General features: G+C 47.6%; 1 protein-coding gene across 2 annotated transcripts in view; it reads left to right on the plus strand.

Annotated features, from left to right (window-relative positions):
- HK3 (hexokinase 3) overlaps positions 1 to 16,515 on the plus strand; it is a 296,343-nt gene that overhangs the window by 227,780 nt on the left and 52,048 nt on the right. For both annotated transcript variants that reach the window (XM_069244551.1, XM_069244552.1), the window contains 3 exons: positions 3,391 to 3,510; positions 7,307 to 7,402; positions 13,389 to 13,488. In XM_069244551.1, the coding sequence (XP_069100652.1) occupies positions 3,391 to 3,510; positions 7,307 to 7,402; positions 13,389 to 13,488 (316 nt within the window). The remainder of the gene's footprint in view (positions 1 to 3,390; positions 3,511 to 7,306; positions 7,403 to 13,388; positions 13,489 to 16,515) is intronic.

A 16,515-nucleotide genomic window follows, 5' to 3' on the forward strand; every position in this document is an offset into this window, starting at 1 on the left:
GTCCTTCACTCAGGTGGCGTCTGCCTTCATTCCGTTGTGGAAGTTGTTTTTTAGCGGCTGTAGGCTCGTTGGTGAGGGAGAGGTTCAGCTGGGTGTTGGCATAGGAAACTATATTGAGTCAGTGGTTTCTGATGATGCTTGCAAGTGGGGCCATGTAGATGTTGAAGAGGCTGCTGCTTAGAGAGGAGCCCTGTGGAACTCCACATCTGATCTCTGTCGGTTTTGAAGAGAACAGTGGGAGCCTGACTCTCTAGGTTCAGTCCATAAAGAATGAGCGGATCCACTCTAAGGCTTTGCCATGAATGCCGGTGTTGTGGAGTGTAGAGCAGAGGGTGTGATGGGAGACAGTGTTGAAGGTGGCGGAGAGGGCTGTGGTTTGGCCTCGGTCGAGGAGAGTGCGGATGTCATCTGTTGCGGTGAGGTGTGCAGTCTTGGTGCTCTGGTTGCTTCTGAAGCCTGATTCGGAGGAGACGAGGGTGTGCTGGGTTTCCATGAGTTCAGTGAGTTGGGCATTGATGACCTTCTCAATGACTTTGGTTAGAAAGGGGAGCAGCAAGATGGGTCTGTAGTTTTTGAGGTCCATCCGGTTGGCAGAGGGATTTTTTTTCAGCATAGGGGTTGATTTCTGCATGTTTCCAGTCTTCCGGGAAGGTGGTGGATTCAATGGAGCAGTTGAAGGTGCAGCAGAGTTCGGGGCGATGATGGCTCTGGCTCTGTTGATGATGTGGTGGGGGAATGGGTCAGAGGGAGCTCCGGAGTGGATGATTTCCATGATCTGTATAGTGTCATCGGTGGAAAGGGTGGTCCAGTTGAGCAGGGTTTCCTGGGAAATGTAGCCTTTAGGTGCAGTGGTTGCAGGTGTGATGGATGGGTCTTGAGGTGTCGTAGATGTCTGAGATCCTGCAGTTGAAGAAGGTGGTGAGGTTGCCAGAGGTCTTGGAAGGAGGGATGTCTGTGGTGTCCGTGCTGGATTTGGTGAATTATTTGATCACAGTGAAGAGTTCTTTGCTGTTGTGTGCATTGGCATTGATGCATTCCTCTATGGCTGTTTTTTTTGCAGTTGTGATGAGGTAATGGTGTGTGGTGACAGCAGTTTTGAAGGCTGCGTGGTCAGCCGGGGTTCTGCTGCTCCTCCATCTTCTCTCGAGCTGACGATAGGTGTGCTTGGACTCTTGAAGGGTGGGGGAGAACCAGCTGGCTTTCTTTGAAAGCTGTTTGTCGGAAGGTTTCCTGAGGGGAGCTAGTGTGTTGGCGCAGTCAGAGATCCATCAGTGGAAGTTGCGTGCTGATGTGCTGGCATCTGTGGTGGCGGGCGGTGGTGTTTGGTGAGGGTGGTGCTGAGTTGGTTGTTGGAGACCTTGTTCCAGATTCTGCATGGGTAGCGGTGGGCGCAGTGGTGTTCGGTGGGTTTCGTGAAGGAGAAGTGGATGCAGTGGTGGTCGGTCCAGTGTAGTTCGGAGGTGTGGGTGATGGAGATGTTGTTTCATGTGGAGAAGATGGGATTGAGCGTGTGTCCTGCTGAGTGGGTTGGGAACTTGACCAGTTGTTTGTGTCCCAGGGTGGTAAGGTTTACTGGTAGGGATGATGTGTTGTGGTCGTTGAAGTTGTCCAGGTGGAAATTGAGGTTGCTAAGGAGGATGTAGTTCGTTGAGGTGAGAGCTTGATGTGCGATGAAATCGGCTATTGATCCACTAAAGGGGGGATGGGGTCTCCAGGTTCTGTAGGCAAGGGGGCCACAGAGGGTGGCGGTCAGGCTGATCTGGGTCTGGATGTGGAGGAGCTCTATATCGTGTGAGTGGTCGTCAGAGCTAGTTGTGAGACAGTGGGCGTTTTTGTGAATGATGGCAATGCCCCTCCCGGCTTATTGATGCGGTTCTTGTGAATGATTCTGTAGACTTCTGGAATGGCGGTGGTGATGTCCGGGGCCAAGGTGGGGGTCACCCAGGTTTCCGTGAAGAAGACGATGTCTGGAGAGATGGAGTTGAGCAGGTCCCAGATCTCCACTGTATGTTTGATGAGGGAGTGGGCATTGAGTTGGATGCAGCTGATATGGCCAGGTCCAGTATTACAGGGGTGTGTGGTTGGTGGGTCTGGTGTGTGGAGTCAGGGGAAGGTGCAGTTGCTGCAGGTGAATGGGCTTTGGTTGTCCATAGGCGTTGCAAGGTGGCAGGCGGTGGATTGTCTGGTGTTGAGGGCATGGTGGATGCTGGTGTCGTAGCGTTGAAAGGTGTAGGGAGCAGGGTCCGTGGCGCTGGGCGCGGTCCGGCCGCAGACATGTGCACATGTGCTAGCCTTTGGCGCACCAGCAGCATGTCCACTGCGTGCGGCTATCCAGCTGGGAGGTGGAAAGCAGCGCTGAGAGGGGGAGGCGGCAGGGACGGGCAAGGGCAGAAAGGGGAGAGGGATGAAAGAAGAGCAGCAGAATAATAATGGAAAAATGCAAAGGAAAATGCCAAAAAGGCTAGAGAATAGAACAAGAGATACAGAGATACAGGGGAAAGAGTAAGAGCAGAGACGGACTCATCACTGGGCCACCAGGGACGAAGTGCAGGCATCCCCCCACAACGTCACAGAGTTGACTGGAAAACAGGTGCATAAAAACAAGAGAACCCATGGCATGAGGGTGACTTCTAGGGTTGTAGTAGCCCTGTGGTCAGGAAAGTCTGGAGAATGGAGGGAGTGAAGAATTCCAGCATTAGTAGAACTATGGAGATTTGAGGGCTTTAGAGTTTGGGCATGCTTTGTATTGAGGCCACGGGCCCTAAGGATGGTGGGCTCTGCAGGAGAATGGATATCTCTTCATATTTGCTGAGTCCATAGTTGGCAGACTATCAGAGAACTCGGGAGGTTCTGAGGCCCCTCTGGTAAGACTCTGGGTCAGAGAACTTAAGGTTAAATTGAAATTTACTTATATAGCACATACTTTAGTGTTCTATCCATATCAGAGGCAGCTTGAAGTTGGGGCCTTTTTGCTTTAGGAGACGCAGTAGTTTGGAGGACTTTTCCCATGGGAGGATTTCAAAGTTTGGCAGACTTCTAGCACTGGAGGACCAGAGGAGCTGAGGCGGTCTTCATGGTTGCAGATTGGGTGCTCTTACCATAGAGATTTTTAAGGCGTGTGGCTCTTACCATTGTCTGATTCCAGAGGATTTAGGACTCTTAATGTGGGACGTTCTGGAGCATTGGATGCTTGTGTGTGTGGAGGTGCTGGAGTTGAGTCGTGTCTTTTGATACCTATGGGGTTTAAGAACCCTAAGGTTGGAGGCTGCGTCTTTGCGGCAGGAGTGAGTGCACTGATCACACAGAACTGCTGGCTTCAAAGCCACCTTTTCATGGTAATGCAGAATCTGTGTGCATGGGACTAACAACGGACTTTTATCCTCTCTTCAGCTCTTCGATCACATAGTTGACTGTATCATAGATTTCCAAAAAAGCCAAGGATTACTGGGAAGAAAGCTGCCTCTAGGGTTCACGTTCTCCTTCCCCTGCAAGCAGACAAGATTGGATGAGGTAAGGATGGAAGATCAAACAAGATTAGGTTTTGGGAGCATCTGTCCTTGGGCTTGTTAGCGCTCCAGTTTTCTTGCAGCGCACAATGCTTTTCAACTGGATTTTATGATTTGGTTATTGCTGCAGCACAACACACAGTACTGAGAGTGTCTACGTGTTTCCTCTGTGCAGCAGCAAAATACGTAATATCCCCAGTTTCTGCTATAGCATAGTGCATGTCTGCTACCTACACATACCTTACGGCATCAACACATCACAGAGTACACTAGAGTATTGAGAAATTCTGCCCGTGCTGCCGCTAAACAGTACTCCTAGTAAGAGTGCATGCCCTCAGTGCACAACCCGTAATACAGCCAGCACACGTACTTGCCCCGTATGCTGCAGCAAAGTGAACAAAACTCCAGAGGACCCGTGTATTCCCTCATTGCTGCTGCATGGAACACAACAATCTCAATACCCGTCTCCAGGATGCTGCAAAATAGTACCCAATACTTCAGGCACCAGAGCATCCCCTTGGTGCATCAGCATAGATCACAGCCCTCTCGAAATATGTCATTCCCTCATTGCTGCTGCATGGAACACGACAGTCTCAATACCCATGACTGCAGGATGCTGCAAAATAGTACCCAATACTTCAGGCACCAGAGCATTCCCTTGGTCATCAGCATAGATCACAGTTCACTCAGAAGATGTCCTTCCTTCAATGCTGCAGCATGGAACACAACAATATCAATACCCATGTCTCCAGGATGCTGTAAAATAGTACCCAATACTTCAGGCACCAGAGCATTCCCTTGGTGCATTAGCATAGATCACAGTCCACTCAGAAGAGATCATTCCCTCAGCGCAGCTGAATACTTTCAGTGCTGCAGTATAGTGCACAGCGTTCTCAGTACCTGAATGTTCCACCAGTGCTGCAGAATAGGGCCCAATACCAAGGGTGCCTTAACCTTCCCTCAGTATTGCAGCATAGTACACAATGCTCTCCCAGGGACTTCACGTTGCTTCAGTGATTTACTGTGGGACACAATACAGCTGGTACTCGCTTAGTCCCTTGATGCTGCAGCATACCGTATAACACCCCCAGAGCCTACGCATCCCCACAGGGCAGAAGAATGACGCCAAGTACTTCAGATATACGTACAATACTCAATGCTACAATGAAAGAAGTAATATCTAGGTGCCTGGGTCTTTCCTGGGTTCTGCAGCACAGCCTGCTTTGTTGCCAGTACCTCTCCCCTCCCTCTATGTTGGGGCCGAACAAATAAAACCTCCTTAGTACTGCAGCACAGAACACAATACCTGCAATGTCGACGCACCCGTCGGTGCCACAACATAGTACACAGTACTCTGGGTACCGGAGCATTCCCTCCGCCTTTGTACTCTAGTACTGGGCACAATAATCCCAGTATGTGCGTATTCCCGCAGAGATAATGCACCGTCTGTGCTGCTTTATAGTACACTGTACCTTTAATACCTTCACATCCGCTCCGTACTGCAGCATGGTGCACAACGCCCTCAGTACCTGTGCATTACCTCATTTTCCTGCATGGTACACTATTTACATGTTCATGCACATAACCTAGGTGCTGCAGTATACGACACAGTGGTCGCCACACTTGTACATTCATTTAGTGCTGTAGAATAGTACACAATACTCTGGACACCGCCACATTCCAGAGTGCCGCAGCACATTACTCGCAGTCCCCATACATTGTCAGCGCTGCACTGTAATACACAATACTCCTACTAGTTATACAGACCCTCCATGTAGCATCATAGTGCACAATACTCTCAGTACCTGTGTATTTTACCAGTACTAGAGCCCAGCATACAAATCTGAAGGTTTCTTTACAATTCCTCTGTCCTGCAGCATAAAACATAATATTCCTGGTACCTTGCCGCAGTATGGTTCACAATAAACCTGACACTTGCAGACTCTCTTAATAGAGTAGCAAACCCTGTGATACTGCCACTACCCCCGCATCCTCTCTAACTTGCCACACACAAAACGAAAGTGTAATTGATTGTGCATTCCCTCGGTGCTGCAGTATGGTAGAAATACTGTCCGTGCCGCAGAATTTCCCAGTCGGAAACAGCATATCCCTGCTTAATGAAGTATGGTGATTTCAGCCGCACACTGTTGATGAGCAGAACACACGGATGCAGATGTGCCAGCCCACACGGGTTCCTTCACACGGCCTTCTGCTGAAGGGCTGACATCACACAGGGAGCTGGAAACTCCTGCAGAGGGCATTTTTGCCGTTCGTGTGAGGGGGCTCTGAGGAGCTAGCATGCGTCAAGGTTTTTAAAACCTCACCAGGATGTCGGCGACAGCCTCAGAGGCTTTTATGATTTGATTTTGGGAGAGGGTCAGCTGAGGCAGTTCTGGGCTATAAGTCCCACCCCGCCCATGGTTGGCCAGGTGGTAATGGGCAAGTCCCACCCCTTTAAGGGCCCGCCTTCTCTGACACTAAAATACTTTTTAACGTAGGCAGCTCTGCAACGAAACAACAGTGACTGAGATTACATCAAAGTGAATGCGACCAGTGAATAGGAACTAGTGTGATTCCACTGAAATGTAGGAGACCAATGAAGATGAACAGATTAAGGGCTGTATTTATAGACCCCTAGCGCCACAGGAGCGTCACTTTCTGTGGCGCTCCGCACAGCGCTGTATTTACAAGGTGGAGTTAAGCCACTTTTGGTGGCTTAACGCCACCTTGTAAATACGGCCACTTCCCACGCAGCACTGTGCGTGGAAGGGGCGTGCACTGGGTGTTGCTGTGATCGTGCCACAGCAACACCCATTGCATTTTGATGCTGCCTCAGATTTCTGAAGTTTCATAAACCTGATGCAGCGCCAAAATCTAACGCCACCCACAGGGGTGGCGTTAGCAGGGTACAACGAGGAGGAATACTTTTATTCCTCTTGTTTTTTTTCTTTTTTAAAGTGTGCTGCATTCTGTCGCACGAAAAGGCAAAATGTCAGAAATTATTGTTTATGTGCGGGAAGGTGTCCTTCCCGCGCACAAACAATCACACCCATCAACACAGACATCCTCACACGATGGTGCAAGGATGCCTGCGTTGGCAGCTAAATTTAGCGCCAGCACAGGGGGAAACACAGGGGTGCGCCGTATTCCCTTAAATACAGCGCATCCCTGCATTTCTGAAGTGACGCATCACGGCGCTGCCGATTTTGGCGCAGCACTGCGCTGTGCCACTTTTCTTAAATCTGGCCCCTAGACTTCATTCCCTTGTATGAGTCTATTGAAGTAGGACTGACTGACACTCTTTTGAAGTTTACTAGGCCGGTGATGTAATGTGAGTGACGCTCCACTGAAGATCAAAAGGCCAATAATTTGGTAAAGAGTGATATTACTGAGGTTTATTAGTTCAGTGAAATGCGACGAGTGGGGACATTTTGTAGTATGTAAGGCCATTCATGTGTCAGTTTGTGAGGCACCATTCAAGTCCAGAGAGAGGTGAACTGTGGGTGGATGAATGGGACAATTTGTGGTATATGAGGCCACTGAAATAAGGCATGCACAGCTCCATTGATGTGTGTGTTGTTTCTGATGTGTTAAGGTGTTTGCATCTCAGTAGTGAAGAGTGATTGTTCAGTGCATCCCAGACACACGGAGAAGCTTGATGAGTGATCCTTGTGTTGTGTTTTCTGAATTCAGAGTCTGAGCCTCAGTGTCCAGTCATTCCATTATTGCTGTTAAATTTCATTGAAATTCTTTAGTCATGGTCTCTTCTTCTGTCCACTATGCACTGCGATCTTCTGTAGGCATTCCTCATCCACTGGACTAAGGGATTCAAGGCATCGGACTGTGAGGGCCGCGATGTCGCTGAGCTGCTGCGTGATGCAGTACGCCGGAAAAAGGTACTCTTTGAACATGGACTTCGTCTACTTCCCCCAATTTACGTAGCTGCTAAAGTAGAACCTGTTTCCCATCCATACTTTTGAGCTCCATTGATTGCATAATAGATTACATCAATATAATACACACGAATTGCACATAATTCAGAATTTCATGATTTTCAGTCTGTTGATCCTAAAATATAATGCAATTAGAATTTCTTCTGCATTTCCCATCATTTTGATCTGTACTGGCTTGCATAATTCTGCAATGTATGAATTTTCAGAACTTCCAATACTTGGAATCCCAAATTTGAGATATCTGTTAATTTACAACAATTCCGATATTCATGAATGTGACACAGTTCTGATGTCAAGTCATGTGACACCATACTGATCCAAGAGTGTGTTGGAATCCCAATGCTTCTTATGTTATTTCCATACTTTTCTGATATTTGTAAATTTACCACTATTCCAATATGCATGAATATGATACTTTTCTGATGTCCATTAATGTGACACCATACTGATACAAGAGTGAGTATGAATGATAAACTATGTTGATCACCATGAATTTCACGTCATAAGTATTCTTTGTACATTTCACAGGTCCATGAAATTCACACTACCCTAAACTTGATGAGCGTAATAAATATTCAATCACTGTGTATTTCGTTGCACTATGCACTTCCTTAAATGTTACACCACACTTTTCTTCATACATTCTATATAGTTTTGATCTCCCCAAATTTTAAAACAATCTTATCTCATTGAGTATCACATGAGATCCATGAATTGTACACCGTTCAGATCTGTAAGAATTTAATATAATTATGATCACCACTAATGCCTTAGTTTTACTCACGCCACCCCTGTCTAATGGTCATTTCAGTCTTACTGTGCTCTTTTGGTATGGAGTGGGGAACTAATGGTCAGAACACTGTGAAGATGGCAATGCCTGACAACACATATGGCCCCCCTCCTGGAGCCATTAATGGCCCTGAGGACCGCCAGCCCCAAGAGCCGGCTTCCTATATCCCAAGGTGCCCACCCTCAGACACAGATGTTTGCTTTCACTCGGCGGGGGCTGTGACAGTTCCTGTCAAGCAAGAGCAAGCAGCATTTTTTGCTATTCCCTGTGTGCAGCAGCAATGCCAGCTCCTGCTGGCGATGGGGACTGGCAGGGACCATGGGCACATTGAGGCTCCCACCGCAGTCCCCAACAGCACACACTGGGTGCCCTGGGTGGGTCCAGGGTACCCAGCAACAAGTGGCTGGGCTCCTGGGGATGGGTTTTCCCAGGGACAAATCAGACCTGGGAGGCCCCCCACCCCTTCAATTATTGATTGGACCACAGGGGATTGGGTACCTGGGGCCAAAATCGACCCAGGGAAGTGGGCTGAGTAGGAGCCAAAATTAGCCCAATTAGGGGGCCACATGGCCCTCCCTCTCCTTCCACTTATTGGCCAGGTCCTGGGGGTGGGGTCCCAGGGACCAAAATCAGCGGGGCGCATAACAACATTTGGAATAAAATTAGTGATGCGAAAACTGCATGGCGGGGTGCGAGTAATAGTTACCTTAGGACATGAGTTATAGTTTCTTGAGATAAGTATAACTATACCTGTTGAATTTTTATGGTTTTGTGCATATAAAATATGAACCTAACTATAATGTCCCTGTAACAATTGTTTAAATAAATATATATGTATATATATATCGCCACTATGTACTTATAGTTAGGACCTAGTTATTTGCTAATAACTTTGGTGCTGTATGATGAACCTTCAGAAAAGTTTCCAAAAAAGAACAGACATCACTTCAGTTGTTGTCTGGACAGTTTCGGCGTGATCCATCAAACAGGGGCCAAGAAAAAGGGAGGGTCCCAAAACGCATTTTCCCCATTCATTTTGCCATAGGGATTTTGAACAGCAATATCGCTGAAACCACTGAATGGAATTACACCAGATTTGACAGAAGGATAGCTCTTGGTCTAGAAAGAGGCCTGTAGGAAGCTGCCCTGGTGGTTGGTGAGTACCTATGGTATTATCACCTTATACCAGGTATCCCCTTATTAGTGAAGAGTAGGCAGTTCCTACAAGCCAGGCTCTCTAGAGGTAGCTGCGGATGAGCAGCCAAGGCTTATCTTGGAGACATGCGAAGCTCATGCACACAGCACTCACACAAATGAAAGAACCACACAATGTTACCAAAAATAAAGGTATGTTATTTTAGTGACACAGGTACTAAAATGACTACATAGGCAATACTCCAATAGGAGGTAAGTAATCACACTATATATGTACAGTAGCAATCAGAAATAGGCATAAAAAGCAATAGAAAACAGTGAAATGCAATAGGCATTAATGAAGGCCTGGGGGTGGGACCAAACCATATACTAAGAAAGTTGAATGTGAAAGTGGGGTCCCCACCCAAAGAAGTGGAATTGGTAGATGGGGAACTGGAGGAACTAGGAAACCTCAACAGTAAGTACCAGAGTGCCACCCCATGACCAGGAAGAAAGGTGTAAGTTACTGGATTTCCCCCAAACTACCAAAAGGACTGAAAATAAGGATAATGCAACACACAGATAAGACTGCAAGAAACCAGTTTTGGATTTCTGAAGAGGAAGAACTGAAAGGGAAGGGGACCAAGTCCAGATCTCGATGAAGTGTCTGGCCATGGCAGGAGCCACTACCTACCCGTCTGTGGTTGGAGAAGTTAGTCGACGGTGGAACGAAGACGGTCAGGAATTCAGCCCTGGAGTTGGTGAAGAGTTCCTGGGGGATGCAGACAATGTCCCACGTCAGAAGGAAGGTTACAGTCTGTCTGTGGCATGGAAAAGCCAGCAACAAGCTTTGGCAAAGGCAAGAGTCAAAGTAGACAAGGGGCTGCCGGGGACCAGCAAGGGCCAGGAGGACTCAACCCATGGGGGGAGTCTCAGGTGATCCTTAGCAGGGCAGAGAGTTCACAGAAACAAAGGCAGCCTCCACAGAGGACCCACAGACAAGTGCCCAGGAGTCAAAGAGCGGGAGGGAGTTGGGGCTCCATGGATCCTGAAGATCCCTTGGAGGCAATGCCAATAAGCCTTGGTAGCTGCAAGAGGCCGGGTACGGGGGATACTGTCCTGTGCGGGAAGGCAAGTTCTTACATTCACCAAAGCTGGACAGCTGGCAGAGAGGACCAAAGGGACCACTCCAGAGTACCACTCGTCATGCAGGATCCACATAGATCAGGATGAGAGAAGATCCATGCAGCCCATCGTCATTGTAGTTTGTGCCTGCGGATGCAGGGAAGTGACTTCTTCACTCCAAGGGAGATTCCTTCTTGTGCAGACTGAAGGCATGCTGCCCTCAGAGGATACACAGCCGGGTAAATATTGCAGTTGCTGGAAGGAGCCAGAGAAACAATGTTGCAGGTCAATGTCTTTGCTGCCACTGCAGATTGTAGGTTCCTGTGAAGTCCAGTTGTGGTTCCAGTGGCCAGAAGTTGAAGTAGATGTTGCAGAGGAGTCCTGCTGTAATCTTGCAAGTCAAATCTGAGGACCCACCCCAGAGGGAGACCCAAAATAGCCCTGGAAGGTGGATTGGTTACCAAGCCAAGTGACCACCTATCAGGAGGGGGCTTTGATGTCACCTGTCTGACCTGGCCACTCAGATGCTCCCAGAGGCCTCTGCCCACATTGGATTCAAGACGGCAGAATCAAGGGATCCTCTGGAGGAGCTCTGGGCACCACCTCGGGGTGGTGATGGACAGGGTGCCAAATGTGCCCTTCAAAGCATACCAGTGGCTTGGGAGGCTACCCCTCCAAAGCCATGTAACACCTATTTCCAAAGGGAGAAGGTGTCACCCCCCTCTCCCAAAGGAAATCCTTTGTTCTGCCTTCCTGGGATGAGCTGATCAAGCAGCAGGAGGGCAGAAACCTTTCTGAGGGGTGGCAGCAGTGTAAGATGCCCGTAAAACCCCAGAAAGCTAGTAGGAGCAATGCTGGGGGTCCTCTAAGGAGCCCCCAGAGTGCCTGGAATCATATAACAAATATTGGCAACAGTATTGGGGAATGATTCCAACATGTTTGATACCTAAAATGCCTAGGTTTGGGGTTACTGTTATGGGGCTGGACATAGGTAGTGACCTATGTCCAGTACACCCCTAAAATGGCATCCTCACACTCACGAAGTCCAGGAAAATGGAGCTGGAGTTTGTGGGGGCACCTCTGCTCATGCAGGAGTGCCCTCACACACAGGTACCTGCACCCTGCCCTCTGGGCTAGGAGGGCCTACCATAGGGGTGACTTACAATGACCTGTTGCAGTGACCTGTAGTGAAAGCGGTACCTGCACCCTTTCACGCAGGGTGCAATGGCAGGCCTGCAGATACATTTTGCATGGGCTTCCCATGGGTGGCATAAATACATGCTGCAGCCCATGGGGGACCCCTGGTGCCCCAATGCCCTGGGTACCTGGGTACCTGGGTAACATATACTAGGGACTTATATGGGGGCACCAGTATGCCAAATGTGGGGTGTTTGTGGTCCAAGCAACTAAGTTTAAAGGGAGAGAGCATAATCACTGGGGTCCTGGTTAGCAGGATCCCAGTCAACACAGTCAAACATACTGACAACAGGCAAAAAGTGGGGTTAACCATGGTAAAAAGAGGGTACTTTCCTGCAAGGCCTTTTTGTTATTTGGTATAAATCCGTTCAGTAGTTTTCTAGTTATTAAATGAAAACCAAATTTGTATATAGGGACATGGATCCTCCTAGGGTCCTCCCCGGGTCCTCCGCGGATTTGGAAAAAAAGCAAGGCCCTAGTTGGCTGGCTGCAACCTGACAGAAAAGTTGTGGCCGCCATTTTGTTTCTCACATTGCCTGGTGGGTGGGAAAAACAGTGTAAAACATATCTAAGGGGTCAGGATACAGGTATCCTGACCCCATAGGACACATACAGGTATCCTGACCCCATAGGACACATGGAGGGGTCTCATGGGCAAAAAATTGCCCTTTTTTTTCCACAGACCTGCGGATTCAAGGGTCCTCCTCGGTTCCTGGGGAAAAGCAAGGCCCTGATTCGCTTGCGTCAACTTGACACACACATTATTGTGTGTGTTAAGAAAACCATAGAAATTCACTAAAAAAACACGCAGGTTACAGGGACGTCATAGTTAGGTTGACGTTTTACCCATACAAAAACATAGGCAAGATTTAAGAGGGTTTAGAGCCTCCTTGCGTCATATTAGTGTCATTTTTTTACGCTAATTTGGCCCAACGAGGGCGAAATCGCTGCACCAGATTTTCAAAGTTGCACAATGCATGCATTGCACCACCTTGTAACCCCTTGCGATACATTATGCCTGCGCCAGGCATAATGTATACAAAGGAGGTGTTCCCCGTTGGGGGGGGGCTAAAAAAATTGTGCAAAGAAATCAAAAAGATTTCTTTGTGCCATTTTTTGCAGCATTTTTAACGCCTGCACAGAGCACATGGTGGCATTAGGGAGAGCGCTAAGGGGTGCCAGAAAAGTGGTGCGGCAGTAGTTGCAGGGCCACTGTTCTTAAATTAGACCCATAGAAATTTCAGCAGTTATAGTTATACTTATAGTTATACTGAAGAAACTATAACTCGTGCTGGAAAGTAACTTTAGGCAGGAGTTATAGTTTCTTACCATAAGTATAACTATTAGTATATCTATAACTGCTGAATTTCTATGTGTTTGTACGGGTAAAACATCAACCTAACTATAACGTCCCTGTAACCTTTGGTTTTTCAGTGGATAGACAGATAGATTGATAGATAGATAGATAGATAGATAGATAGATAGATAGATAGATAGATAGATAGATAGATAGATTTCGCCTATGAACATTTCTCTCCAACCAAAGGGCAGTAAGATGGACAGTAATGGGTGGCTGCAGGTAGTTGATTGGTTCTCGTTAGTCTCTTATTGTGATTGTTTGTTGGCTAATATGGCCTTTTAACCCAGGTAGTTAATGTATCCCTGTTTTAATCTGATCCCCAGAGCATTGAGCTGGATGTGGTGGCGATAGTGAACGACACAGTGGGGACGATGATGTCATGCGGTTATGAGTGCCCGAGGTGCGAGGTTGGGCTCATTGTTGGTAAGTTAAGGGATATGGCATCACACACTGCAGGTTTTGGAGATTCTTCATTGGCTCCTTAAGATGCAAACGTCAAGAGTGTTTAGGCAGAAACCTTTCTCCCTGTAAGGTGTGTAGGAAGCAGTTGCAGTTGTTTTTTTAAATACCTTTCTTGTCATTGATTTTTGTGCAGAGCAACCATTAAACATTTCATGACATTTGGACACAACTTATACCTTTTGTGTTATCAATGCTCGTTCCCACAGTGACTCTATTTTTCAGAACTAAATCTCAAGCATAATATGGCCACAACCAAGATGTGATGGAGGTCAAATAGTAGGTAACTGATTCCACCAAGGTCCAAATATTTTAGTATGATTACCTGGTCTCCTTGTAGTGCCATAACTCACTGAAATGTCTAGAGAGATAACATGAATTCCATGTTTACTAGGTTACCTTGAGGAAGAATTTCAAGGGTTTTGGAACTATTCTTACAGGGATTATAAAGGTTTAAGGATCAGTTTTCTCAAAATACCTTCTACTCTGTACAATGGCTCATTTTCACTGATTGGTTTATGTTACCCTTTTATGGCTACCTTTCAGTTTTGCAGGGGCGTAGCTTGGTCAGTAAGATTGTGGGTGGGGTTGAGCTTAAGATTTTCCTACAATCACACTAATGTATCATGTTCAAATACAAATACAGAAACTTGTCCAATAACCTTTACCCTATGTTCAAACCTGTGCCTAATGTTAATCACAGCCCTGCATTGGACAGTGTCCCTAACCCCATACTAGCCTCCACTCCGGGCCCAACCTTTACTCCAAGTCTTATCCCAACACTAGCCAGAAACTTTATCACTCTCCCTTTGTGAGCTGTGGGCAGTATCTTTAAAGTATTCTTAACTGTAACCAAACAACACCTAGTTCATACTCTGCACCTCACCCAAACTGGGAATGTTTCCACTAACCCATTATGAACTGCAGGAAATAGGTCTGCTGTAAGTCTAATTCTATGGAGGCCAATTTCAAATCTACATATACACATGTACATTTATCACATGCAAATGTACTTTCAGCACCTAACTGTTACTTGAATGAAGCTGGCTTTGTATATAGTACATCAAACTGAGATATAGTGTGCAGAGTCCAGGGGTTCCCCAGGTATTTAATGGAGGCTAAAGCAGATAATACTAATGCTCTCTTTTGTGGTAGTAATGTTGAGCAGTTAGTCTTATCAGAGGGTAGTGCCAAGCATTTGATGTTCACACACAGGCAGTAAATGAGGCACACACTCAATGATTAACTCCAGGCCAATTGATTTTATATAGCAAAAATACATTTGTTACTTTATTTCTAGAACCACAAGATTCAGGTTGCAGGTAAGTACATTTGCAAGTAAGTATCCAACATATGTATCAATACCACTGTGTTTCACTTTGACAAGTTATACAGTTTTTGAATAAATAGCAATAATCTGCTTTAAAAATTGACACTGCAATGTTCATAAAAAGTTCGGGGGGGGAGAAAAGTTAGCACAGTTTCGAGGTAAGTACAAGACTTATAGTTATAGTCTCCGGGGGTTAGGATGTCCACAGGTTGGGATTCAAATTAACCTCAAACACCCACCACCAGCAAAATAGGGCCGGCCGGGTGCAGATGTCAAAGTTGTGGTTGATTTAACATGGGCTTCTGTGGAGGCTGGTGGCTCTCATAATCAGGCCTGCTTGCAGGTAAGTACCCATGCCTTCGAGATGCAGGCCCGGGGGGTTTAGAGGAGTACAGGGGGGTCCACAGGTCAGCCCCAAACACACACCCTCAGCACCGCAGGGGTGGCCGGGTGCAGGGTGCAAACACAGTGTCGGACTCCCAATGCTTTCCTATGGAGGGAATCCGAGGGTCACAACAATGCTGCTAGTGAAGTCCAGAGGGTTGGTTCCCGGAAACCAAAGCCTGGACAGGGAGGAGGGCTGACTGCTGGACCTTGCTGTCCCAAAGGTCAGATTCCCCAAGGCCAGGGGGCTGCAGGGGTAACTTTTGGCGTCAGGAATCTTCGTCCGGTTCTGTCACGGTCAGGGGTGGTCCTCCGGATTGAGACTGCAGGAGTTATCGTGTTGGACAGGAGGGGTCAACCCAGGGTGGCACTTGCTCAGAATCATCTTGGGACCAGTTCTAATTAGTTTGGATATGGGTCGTGGGTGTCGGGTGCAGAATGGGCAGGACTCGCAGATCTGGGGCGGTTCTGGAGTCCTTGGATGGAGTTTCTTCTTGGAGAGGGCCACTGTCCACTGGAGTTCTTGGTCCTCTGGGTGCAGGCAGTCCTCTTGAGGCTTTCAAGAGAACGCTGGTCCTGTAGGATGCATCACCTTCTTTTAGCAGGGCTTTAGAAGCTGAAGACAGGCTGGTAGGGCTGGGGCCAAGTCACTTTGTGTCTTCAGTCTTCTCTACTGGCGGTCATTTAGCAGTCCTTCTTCTTTCTTATAGTGAGGTCACCAGGAATCTGATGAGCTAAGGTCAGGGATGCCCTTAAATCCTGGATTTAGGGGCGTTACAGGGGTCAGAGGGCAGTAGCCAATGGCTACTGTCCCTGAGGGTGGCTACACCCTTCCTGTGTCCACTCCCATTGGGGAGAGGAACACAGACCTTACCCTATTGGTCTCTGTCCTCCAAACCAAGATGGAGGATTTTGCAAGGAAGGGGTCAACTCAGCTTTGGACACTTTCAGGGTGGTCCCAGCTGAGTTGGTCACTCCTCCTAGTTTTCCCTAATTTACCCACCAGACTTGCAGCCAAAAGTGGGGCTCTGTCTGGGGGTGGGCTTCTCCACTAGCTGGAGTGTCCTGAGGCACGGTAACAAGAGGCCTGAGTGTTTGAGGCTAACCGCCAGGTGTTACAGTTCCTGCAGGGGGAAAGTGTGAAGCACCTCCACCTGGTGCAGGCTTTGTTTCCACCTCAAAGAGCACAAAGACTCTCACCCCATGTGGTCAGAAATGTGTCTGAAAGTGGTAGACTGGCACAGACTGGTCAGTTCTGCACTACAGTTTGGCCAACA

Source organism: Pleurodeles waltl, chromosome 7 (genome assembly GCF_031143425.1).
Source record: "Pleurodeles waltl isolate 20211129_DDA chromosome 7, aPleWal1.hap1.20221129, whole genome shotgun sequence".
NCBI classification, from domain to species: domain Eukaryota; kingdom Metazoa; phylum Chordata; class Amphibia; order Caudata; family Salamandridae; genus Pleurodeles; species Pleurodeles waltl.